This window comes from Hemitrygon akajei, unplaced genomic scaffold (genome assembly GCF_048418815.1).
Source record: "Hemitrygon akajei unplaced genomic scaffold, sHemAka1.3 Scf000100, whole genome shotgun sequence".
Taxonomy (NCBI): domain Eukaryota; kingdom Metazoa; phylum Chordata; class Chondrichthyes; order Myliobatiformes; family Dasyatidae; genus Hemitrygon; species Hemitrygon akajei.
In genome coordinates this window covers 25,289-36,868 of record NW_027331986.1, presented here as the reverse complement: position 1 = coordinate 36,868, position 11,580 = coordinate 25,289, and the positions used below count along the sequence as shown (strand labels likewise).

General features: G+C 46.1%; 2 protein-coding genes across 5 annotated transcripts in view; one reads left to right on the top strand and one right to left on the bottom strand.

Annotated features, from left to right (window-relative positions):
- Positions 1-465: 465 nt before the first annotated feature.
- The window catches only part of LOC140723102 (uncharacterized), a 30,225-nt gene continuing 19,110 nt past the window's right edge, over positions 466-11,580 (bottom strand). For 3 of the 4 annotated variants that reach the window (XM_073037726.1, XM_073037723.1, XM_073037724.1), the window contains one exon: positions 6,804-7,329. The gene's annotated coding sequence lies outside the window, so the exon portion shown is untranslated. Of the gene's footprint in view, positions 621-3,505; positions 3,710-6,803; positions 7,330-11,580 lie in introns of those variants that run through there. The other variant, XM_073037725.1, reaches the window with a different exon arrangement.
- Positions 969-10,963, top strand: LOC140723103 (uncharacterized). Its single transcript, XM_073037727.1, has 3 exons — positions 969-1,053; positions 3,293-3,460; positions 9,440-10,963. The coding sequence occupies exon 3, from the start codon at positions 9,841-9,843 to the stop codon at positions 10,960-10,962; it is 1,122 nt and encodes a 373-aa protein (XP_072893828.1). The 5' UTR covers positions 969-1,053; positions 3,293-3,460; positions 9,440-9,840; the 3' UTR covers position 10,963.

Genomic DNA, 11,580 nt, shown 5'->3' with positions numbered 1-11,580 from the left:
CCGTGTTGTTGGTGGAGTGGGCAGCGTGGTGTTTGTCTCGATTCGGGTCACAACACCAGAATTGCCAGCGGGGTCCACACACAGTGTATTAGTCAACAGAAAACTTCTCGTCCCTGCAGTCTTTGTCTCCTGGTAAACTCAACACCCTGACAGTGTGGACCATAGATACCCCTTCCTCTCAGAGTCAGGGAATCATTCAGACAGCTGATCGCTGAGAGGAATTATATTTATTGGTTATTAAAGTTCACCCAGATTCGTTTGGACGGATTTGATGTGGAGTTCGGGGTATCAGAGTGAAAGGGCCGGACGGTCGATCTCTCTCCATTGTTCAAACATCCTTCCAGGTGAGGCGACACTTCACCTGTCAATCTTCCGGGGTCACCTGTTGTGTCCGCTGCTCCCGATGCGGCCGCCTCGACACTGGTGACACCAGCTCCTCCGCAGTTGTGCGGGGTAGGAGTGTTCTTATCGGGGGTCGATATTATTGTTCCCTTTTGTGCGGGAGGTGTGGTTTTTGGGGTTTGAAGATTGGGATCCCGTACTTCTTGATCCGGGGGGTGGGGTAGGTTTGATTTTTCCCTGTGAACGACTTTCATGCTCTTTCTTTGTTTCGTGGTTCTCTGGAGAAGAAAAAAAACTCAGTTGTTTACGGATATCTGCTTTAATAATAAACTAACCTTTGAACTATCCGCTCCGAGCGGGACTTCCCGGTGTCCAAACATTTTCATTCCGGTTTCCATTCCCGTTGCTACCCGGCCTGCTGTGTTTGGCCAGCATTTTGTTTGTGTTGCTTTGGATTTCCAGGAGACTTTGTCGTGTTTGTGATTTTCCTCTCCGTTGTCCCTCCGGCCTCCGGGCACTGGTGGCGCTGTGCGGATCTCCGGCCACTGGTGGTGCTGTGTGGATCTCCCGCCACTGGTGGCGCTCTGCGGACCTCCGGCCTCGGCACCGAGGAGCAGACCTCCGGCCACCGATGGCGCTGCGGAGAAACGCCTGTGAACGCATGCGCGGTGCCGACTGCAGCTGTTTGGCGGTTCTCTGATTCGAGCAGGGGTGAGTAGGGAATGATCCCGGTGTTGTGTAAATGTGGGCCGGTTGCATTGGGAAAGAGCCGGGTCCGAGCTCTACCGGACGGCTGGAGCAGGGGTGCAGTGGCAATTTTTTAGCTGCCGGATCTGTCCGGGGGGAGGAGGTTGGTTGATTGATAAGTTCGCGACCTGAAGTTATACAGCGCTCGGTACCTGCACGTGTAGTTCAACTCTTTGAGTGATTATGCAGAAAGTTTGAAATTAATAACTTTTGTGGTATTTCTGTTTCAGATAATTGAAAATTGCTAGGTTTTGTAAAATTGAATCCTTCCACCTTAGTTTCAATCACCCTTAGTTTGTGACACCCAATTTGTGTACCTGCGCCTTTCATGTACTGAACAACTTCCTTGCCCCATTCGTGTAATGAGCAGGTACACAAATTGGGTGTGACATATATAGGGCTTCTTGTAACGTCAAGCAGTAAACCAAGATGAAAGAAATATATGAATTCCAGAGCTCCACAGAAATATAGTGATAGCTAAGACATTAACAAGGTTATAGCCTCTCACTACATTTCAGTGTATATCTGGTACAATTAAACATATAATACTTAATTTAATAATATGACAAAGTATTACACAGTTGCACTTAACTGATTATCATAGAATATAATTATCAAGCAAGTAAAATAACTTTGTTTGCTTAGAAGTCAAAGGGTTTTTAGTGAGAAAAATGTACTTTAGGCTTAGCGAGTAATCCACGGACCACCACAGATGTAGCCTCACTAATACGACTGAGTCGGAGCAGACGGCAGGGCCCGCAGCGCTTAGCAGTGTTCCTCAGAGGTATAAAAATAACAGAAATAAAGCAATTCATTTTTTTACACTTTTAGCCCCTAAATTGGAACCAAGTAATCAAGTATGAAAAAAGAACATCTGATGAACTATTGCTAAAGCCATGAATATTGGTGAATATTAGTCTCAAAAGCTGTAGGTTGGCAACTTTGCCTTGTACCGTTTCTCTCGGAGAAATGGTTGGACAGGAAGTGTACCTGTGAGTGTCGATACTCACAATATCCTCACACGTCGGTTGTTACATGGTTAGACCTTTACAGATCCTGTTTAGTCTTTAAATATATAAAAAATTAAAGAAGCTTGAATCTTTACATAAATTATTATCACATCTATACGAATAGAAAATATTGTATTTTGGAAGTGATAAATGTTAACGGGAGGAGAGCAACCATTTGGGAGGTTTGGAAATGTGTTTTGTCTCGGCTGTGAGTAAATGGGCTGTTCCGTGTTTAAACAGTAGAAATAGACCCTGAGTTTGGTGTTCAAACTGTGTTTGGAAATCCACCCCCCCCCCCCCCCCACCCTCACTGTCACACAGTGGAAATCAGGTAGCTGTGCTGGAGATCTACACTAAAAACTGAAAATATTTGAAGTCATTCTGATGAAATGTTATTAATTGAATTGTATTGTAAGCTGTTCCTTACCTGCTGAGTGTTTCTGGTAATTCCAGTTTCTTTTTATTTCTTGGTTTATATTTCATGAAATGGACCTGTTTTAACCTGGAAATGAAAATGGCTGTGATAGTTTGTAGGCCTCCGTTGGAGTCTCTGCAAGTCTCTGATGGTTCTGGACCTGTGCTCAATGGAGTTCAGAGGGACGGTGGGGGTGGTGGGAGATGTATGGTTAATTAAACCTACTGAATGCTGAAAAGCCTGGATACAGTGGACATGGTGAGGATGTTTCCATTAGACGCAGAGTCTGTGATCTTACAGCACAGTTTCAGAATAAAGATGCTTCCCTTTAAAACTGAGATGAGAAGAATTTTTTGGCTAAAAGATATCTGATCTGTGGAATTTGTTGCCGCAGAAGTTGGTTGAGGCTGCCATTTGGGTATATTTATGACAGAGATTAATATATTCATGATTGCTGAGTAGCTTCAGGGTTACAGGAGGAAGACAGGAATATGGTGTTGGAATGAAAATCAGCCCTGGTTGAATGGTGGGCAGACCAGATGGATTGAATCACCTAATTCTGTTCCTGTGTCTTATGTCTTACCATGACAGAATGATGGTTCCTTCTTATCCCATATCGTCTGTGACATGTGAGGGACAATAAAAGATTGTTCACTGAGATAATTAAATCTGCCTTCAGTGTTTAAATTTCAGTGAGTTTTGTTCTTAGTAACATTACGCAGAAATGTTTGGTTCTCCTTTTCATTATTAATGTGCTTCATTGTCTCTCTGGTTAAAGTTAGACCTGTGGTGAGAGATTTATTTGAAGAAAAACCGCAACTGGAGGCAAACCACGACTAAAGACGAGGGAACAGCAACAAGTGAACCAGCCCGAGGATTGAGAGCATCAACTGGAGAGAACCCATCTGACTCGGAGATTCCAGTGATTCAGTCAGGAGAAAGTTTGGTGAGTCTCATTTACTCAAACACTGGTCCTTTAGACATTACATACCTGTACAAAGGAAGGTAGGAAATAGTTGGAGTGAGACTGAATGTGTCCAGAAGAACCAGTTATGCCTCTGTCAGACCCAGGTGCAATCACTCCAGGTCTGGTAATGTGCTTCCAGCAGTCCAGCCCTTTGAAATCACTCCCATTCCCTCACAGTGGTTACTCAGTTCAAGATCTTGCATCCTCTGTTGTAGCTTTTGGTCAGTTCTGAGTGGGGAGAGGGAAAGAGAGGGGAGTGTTTATGCTGACTGTCTTTCAAAAAGATTAATTGTTTGAACTTGCTGCAAACTCTCTCCCCATACCCTGTACTTTCTCACTAAATTATTGACATAGAAGACAAGTAGCAATGGGCGTAACCCCTGGGAAAGTCACTAAGCACGGGACTCAAGTCCAAGAAACAGGCTGTCACCATAACACTCTGCCTCTTACCAATCATCTGTTTGCAGACCCTGGGGCTCTGTAACAAACTCAATGTTAACAGGAAGATTAGTCAGTGATTAAGATGAAGAGAGAATTGTGGCCTCCTGAAAGGACACGTGAGCTGAGCTGTCTGATTCAATGGACCAGATCCACCCTCGTTGACAATGTAATTTACCCCTTGCACATCCACTCAGGTCATGTTACATCCGATCACCCACAGTACCCCAACCACCCTCCGTCCCACCAGTGGCCCCACACCCTTCTGACCATTCACCCCACACCCACTCATAGACAGGCCCCCTTCACCTACATCCACCCTCCCAAGCTGGAGGAGAAACACAACAAATTGATCCCGCAATCCCGACTCAGGCGCAAATCTAAAAGACTGGAGAACCCGGTGCCTCCAGCTGTCTGGATCGATCCCAGCCCATTCCCACTGCAACCGGCCCTCGATTTACACAAACCCGAGATTAACTCTTTCCTCACCACTACCTGAACAGGAGAAACACCAGCATCAGCTGGGGTTGGCATTGCACTGCGATTTGCAGTAGGTCTCCGTATGCTGTGAAACTCCCCACTGTCAAACATGTAGACCAGAACCGTACGCGTTAAGACTCCCCACTGTCAGATATGTTGACCAGAACCGTACGTGTTAGAGCTCCCCACTGTCGGATATGTTGACCAGAATCATACACAGTAAATCTCAAGGCATGGAACCGTAATCGCATGGTGGATTTGTTCGGTGATTGTGAACATATGTGATTAACGACCCTGCAACTGGGGACTGAATAAATAGTTAGTCTAACAATTCTAATCAGACACACCATCTTCTCACATTTCTCCTCATCCCTGTCTACGCACCCCGTTTCCCTCACCACTCCCTCCTCACAGTCCCTCTTCATCCTCCTGCCCTCTACTCCAGACCTCCCTTTTTATTCAGTCTCTCCCTCGCCATCTCACCTCTCCCTCACCCCTTCCATATCATCACCCCTCTCAATCATTCTTGCTTCCTCCCCACCTCTACCCTCCCCTTCCCTCTTCTCTATCCGCCTCAGTGACACTGCTACTTGACCATTCTCCCACTCTCTTTCACCTTCTGCCTTCCCTTCTCCATCTCCCCCTCTCTCATGCACCCTCTCACTTCAATCAAATTTGTCTCTCTCACTCAGTCACCTCCACCACTCTGTAACCTCCATTTCCAGCTCTCATCCTCTCTATCTCTCTCCCTACCTTCCACCCTCCCCCCTCTCTCAAACACTCTCCCTGCTGGCTCCTGTATCCCACATTGTCTTCCCCTCTTTATCACCCTCTAAATCTACCACTCACCCCACACGTTCTCCCTCTTCGCTCCCTGTCAGTCCTCCTCCTCACCCCCCCCATCACACCCCGTGCTCACCACCTCATTGAATACAGTGGTATGCAAACAGCTGGGCACCACTGGTCAAACATTCTGTTACTGTGAATAATTTAGTGAGTAGAAGGTGAACTGATCTCCAAAAGTCATAAAGTTAATCACAAAACATTCCTTTCAACATTTTAAGTAAGATTAGTGTGTTATTAAAAACACAAAATGCTGGCAGAGCACAGCAGGCCAGACAGCATCTATGGGAGGAGGTAGTAACAACGTTTCGGGCTGAAACCCTTCATGAGGAGTTTAGTGTATTATTTCTGTTTTGTACAATTTTAGAGTGGGGAAAAAAAAGGAAAGGAGCACCATGGAAAAGTCTGGGCACCCAAAGAGATTTGAGCTCTCAGTTAAATTTTACCAAGGTCTCAGACCTGAATTAGCTTGTTAGGACAATGGCTTGTTCACAGTCATCATTAGGACAGGCCAGGTTATGCAAATCGCAAAGCTTTATAAATACCCTGTCTCTTCAAACCTTGTCCCAACAATCAGCAGCCATGGGCTCCTCTAAGCAGCTGCCTAGCACTCTAAAAGTTAAAATAAATGATGCTCACAAAGCAGGAGAAGGCTATAAGAAGATAGCAAAGCGTTTTCAGGTAGCCGTTTCCTCAGTTCACAATGTAATTAAGAAATGACAGTTAACAGGAACAGTGGAGGTCAAGTTGATGTCTGGAAGACCAAGAAAACTTTCTGAGAGAACTACTCGTAAGATTCCTAGAAAGGCAAATCGAAACCCCCATTTGACTGTAAAAAAACATTCAGGAATATTTAGCAGACTCTGGAGTGGTGGTACACTGTTCTACTGTGCAGCAACACCTGCACAAACATGACCTTCATGGAAGAGTCATCAGAAGAAAACCTTTCCTGCGTCCTCACCACAAAATTCAGCGTCAGAGGTTTTTCTGACATTGAGGGAGAGGTTGTTTTCTTCACACCAGACAGATGTTGTTCAGACCTCAGATAGAGTCAGCAATCAAATGCTTGAGCATGGTGCAATAGATGTGTTGAGCTGTGGAAATCACAATGCAAGAAGCATCGTAGCAAAGCCAGATGAGCCCAGGGCATGGAATTATGATATCGTAGGCATTACTGGGAATTGGTTGCACCCAACAGTCTGAGGGATTCAGAGGAACAAATTTGTAGAGAGTTCACAGACTATACCAAGAAACAAAAGTTGAGATAGTAAGTGATTTTAACTTTCCATATATTGACTGGGACTCCCATACTGTAAAAGGACTAGATGGGGTCGAGTTTGTCAAATGCTCCTTAATCAGTACGTAAAACATCCGGCGTAGAAGTGTGCAATAAGCTGTAGGGAAACGATCCAGGGCTGGTGACAGAAATTAGTGAATGGGAACACTTTGTGCATAGTGATCATAATGGCATGAGATTCCAAGTAAATACAGAAAAACAGAGATCTGAACCTCTCGAGATTCTAAATTGGAGAAAGATCAATTTTTATGGTATTTGCAAGGATTTGACAAGGGTGGATTGGGACAGGCTGTTTTCTGGCAAAGGAGTACTTGGTGAGTGGGGGTTCTTCAGAAGTGAAATTTTGAGGGTGTAAAGTTTGTATGTGCCTACCAAAATAAAAGTTGAAAGGTAACTGGTGCAGGGAACCTTTGTTTTCAAGAGATATCGAGGCCCCAGATATTTTGTTCCTCTAAATTCCTCAGGCTGTTGGGTGCTACCAAGACACATTAATGACTACAATATCATATATCCACACCCTGAGCTCATTTGACTTTCTTTAGTTGTCTTCTGTTGGTTTCTAAAAGCTTCCCAATAGTTTTTGCTCTATTATTTGTCCTCTCTTTGGCTTTTATGTTGACTTTGGCTTCTCATTTCAGCCATGGTTGTGTCCTCCTACCTTTCCATTTCTTCCACTTCTTTGGGATGTGTCTATCACTCAGCTCCGAAGTTGCTCCCAGAAACTCCAGCCATTGCTGCTCTGTCGTCACTCCTACCAGATTCCCCTTCCAGTCAGGTGTGGCCAGCTTCTCTGTCACAGAAACATGGAGAAGGTCAGAACAGAAACATGCCCACTCTGGACGATCAGAATGGTAATCTATACGGGAGACAAATAGATGGCGGAGGTTTTAAATAGTTGTTTTGCATCCGTATTTTCTCAGGAGATGGACACAGAGTCGATAGAGGTGAGGCAAAGCAACATCAACTTCAGAGTCCCTGGACAGATTACAGAGGTGGAGGGGTTTGCTGTCTTCAGGCAAATTAGCGTGGATCAATCCCCAGGGCCTGACAAGTTGTTCACTCGGACCCTGCAGAAGACAAGTGCAGAAATTGTCGGGGTCCAAGCAGAGATATTGAAATAATCCTTAGTGACAGGTGAGGTACTGGAGGATTGGAGGACAGCCGATGTTGTTCCACTGTTCGAGAGGGGCTCTAAGGAGAAACGAGAAAATGTTACGTTAGTGAGCTTGACATCAGTAGTAGGAAAGTTATTAAAACATATGTGCAGGAGCCGGATATATAAGTATTTGGATCGATGTGGACTGATTAAGGATAGACAGCATGGCTTTGTGCATGGTAGGTCATGTCTAACCAGTCTCTTGAGGAAGTTATCAGGGAAGTGGATGAAGGCAAGGCAGTGGATGTTGTCTACATGGACTTTGACAACGCACTTGACAAAGTCTCATATGGGAGGTTGGTCAAGAAGGTTCAGTCACTCAGCATTCAAGATGAGATAGTAAATTGGATGAGACACTGTCTTTGGGAGAAGCCAGAGTGTGATAGCAGATGGTTGCCTCTCTGACTGGAGGCCTGTGACTAGTGGTTGCCACAGGGATCAGTGCTGGATCTGTTGTTGTTTCTCATCTATATCAGTAATCTGGATGATAAGATGGTTAGGTATCAGCAAATTTGTGGATGAAACCGAGACTGGGGATTCAGCGGACTGCGAAACGACTATCATGGCTTGCAGTGCGAACTGGACCAGGTGGAAATATGGCTTGAGAAATGGAAAACAGAATTCAATGCAGACAAGTGCGAGGTGTTGCATGTTGGTGGGACCTACCAGGGTGGGTCTTACGCAGTGACTGGTCGGACATGGAGGAGTGTTGTTGAAGAATGGGATCTGGGAATGCAGGTCTATATTTCACAAAAAGTGGTGTCACAGTTTGATAGGGACGGAAAGAAAGATTTTGGCACGTAGTCCTTCATAAACCAAAGTACTGAATGGTATGTTATGTTGACTTTGTACAAGACATTGGTGAGGCCTAATTTGGAGTATTGTGTGCAGTTTTGGTCACCAACCTACAGGAAAGATGTAAAGACTTTGAAAGAGTTCAGAGAAAATTCACAAGGATGTTGCCAGGTCTGGAGGACTTGGGTTATAAGGAGAGATTGAACAGGTCCGGACTTTATTCCTTGGAATGTGGAGGATTGAAGGGAGATTTGATGGAGGTATACTACAATTATGAGGTTTATAGATAGGGTAAATGGAAGCTGGGCTTTTACCACTGAGATGGGGTGGGACTACAACCAGGGGCCATGGGTTAAGGGTGAAAGGTGAAACATTCAGGGGAACATGAGGGGAAACTTCTGCCGGGTGAGTTTCGAAAGAGATCACCAGCTCGTAACCCAGCACGGATGGAAAGCGTGCAGGGGAGCCAGCTGGATTCGAACTCAGGACCTTTCGTCCCGAAGTCTGGCACTGATGCCACTACGCCACCAGCCAGGTCAGGAGATATTGACATGGCATTGAAACTGTGGCACTTTAAATGAACATTACATAAAGGAAAACCCCAGCTGCACGTCAACAAAGGCTATCTGTGTGAGAGGGTTTCTGTTACTGTGGGGCCAGACACCCTTTCATCTCAGTGGGAAGAGGGAATAATTCAAATGGACAGAGTCAAACAGAGCCAAGTCACAGACTGGAAATGGCATAAGTGCCCCATTCTTACAGAACATCAGAGGGTTTGAGGGTCATTCCAGATACCAGCACTGTGCCCAGTTAGAAGGTGATTTCGCTCTCCAACTTTTGTTGAACTTCACTGTAACAGTGTGATGTACGATCACACCTTGGCAACTCAAGTGATCTCATCTCAAATGTTGTCCTTCACCCACTGATGGATTTTTAAATCTTTCTACAGGTTAAAATCGACAAGGAATTTGTCTATGGGAATTCAAACGCAACACACCAGTTGTGCTGTCTCTGTCTAGATATTTGAGGAGCAAGGGATTCAATCAACCATCCTTCCTGCTCAGACTGTGGGGAGGGATTCATTCGGTCATCCGACCAACTGGCACGTCCGTCATTTTACACAGGGGAGAGACCGTTCACCTGCTCAGACAGTGGGAATGGATTCACTCGGTTATCACAATTGAAGGTACATCAGCAAGTTCACACTGGGCGAGGCCATTCACCTGTTCTGTGTGTGGGAAGGGATTCAGTCGGTCATCCCACCTGTGGACACACCAGTCAGTTCACACTGGGCAGAGGCTGGTCATCTGCTGAATTTGTGGGGAAGCATTCAGTCGGTCATCTGATCTAATGGCTCACCAGCGAGTTCACACCGAGGAGCGGCCGTTCACCTGCTCGGACTGTGGGAAGGGATTTACTCGGTCATCTTACCTACTGAGACACCAGCGAGTTCACACTGGAGAGAGGCCGTTCACCTGCTCAGACTGTGGGAAGGGATTTACTCGGTTATCTTACCTACTGGTACACCAGCGAGTTCACACTGGAGAGAGGCCGTTCACCTGCTCAGACTGTGGGAAGGGATTCACTCTGTCATCTCACCTACTGAGACACCAGTCAGTTCACAGTGGGGAGAGGCCATTCACCTGCTCAGACTGTGGGAAGGGATTCAGTCAGTCATCCCATCTACAGAGACATCAGCAAGTTCACACTGGAGAGAGGCCATTCACCTGCTCAGACTGTGGGATGGGATTTACTCAGTCATCTCACCTACTGAGACACCAGTCAGTTCACACTGGGAAGAGGCCATTCACCTGCTCAGATTGTGGGAAGAGATTTACTCAGTTATCCAACCTACAGAGTCACCAGCGAGTTCACACTGGGGAGAGGCCATTCACCTGCTCAGACTGTGGGAAGGGATTTACTCGGTCATCCGACCTACAGAGTCACCAGCGAGTTCACACTGGGGAGAGGCCATTTACCTGCTCAGAATGTGGGAAGGGATTCACTCAGTCATCCCACCTGCAGAGACATCTGCGAGTTCACACTGGGGAGAAGCCATTCACCTGCTCGAACTGTGGGAAGGGATTCACTCAATTATCTGATCTACAAAATCACCAGCGAGTTCACACTGGGGAGAGGCCGTTCACCTGCTCGAACTGTGGGAAGGGATTCACTCAGTTATCCACCCTACACAGTCACCAACGAATTCACACTGGGGAGAAGCCATTCACCTGCTCAGAATGTGGGAAGGGATTTACTCGGTCATCCCACCTACTGGTACACAAGTCAGTTCACACTGGGGAGAAGCCATTCACCTGCTCAGAATGTGGGAAGGGATTTACTCGGTTATCTTACCTACTGGTACACCAGCGAGTTCACACTGGAGAGAGGCCGTTCACCTGCTCAGACTGTGGGAAGGGATTCACACAGTTATCCACCCTACGGAATCACCAGCGAGTTCACACTGGGTAGAGGCCGATCACCTGCTCAGTCTTTGGGAAGAGATTCTCTCGGCCATCTCCACCAAATGTGCATCATTGTCAAGTCAAACTTGAGTTTCAGGAAGGTATTAAGGCAGAGAGGACGGAACCTACTGCCTGAGGGTGGTTTCTGCCCAGAACATTTGGGCGGAACCTGCAACGTCACAGTGGCAGTCCGAGAGCAGTGTCACAACCCGCGGTAAGATGCCGAACTTTAAATAATTGTTGAGACTGTTTCAGGGAAAGGAGCACTGCTGTCACTGCGTTTGGGTTAACTCTGCCACCGGGATCATCGCACACAGGCACTTCTTGAAAACGGCGCGAGGCTTAGGAAGAGCTTGCGATACTTTGAGAGGGTTCACCCAGTTTGGAACCATAATGGCCCAGTAGAGAAACGGAGGTGCAGGCCTGAAATCGTCTCCGAAGTCCGAGAGGCAGCCAGTTTTTCACCTAATCCTAATGCTAATGCTACTGCCACTGCCTTATGACTAACATTGACTAGACTAATAACTGACATGACTGATTATTTATCACTACTGACTAATAACTAAGAACTATGAACTGCCACACTTGCGAAAATAAAAATAAAAAAGGAAAAAGAAGGAAAGTT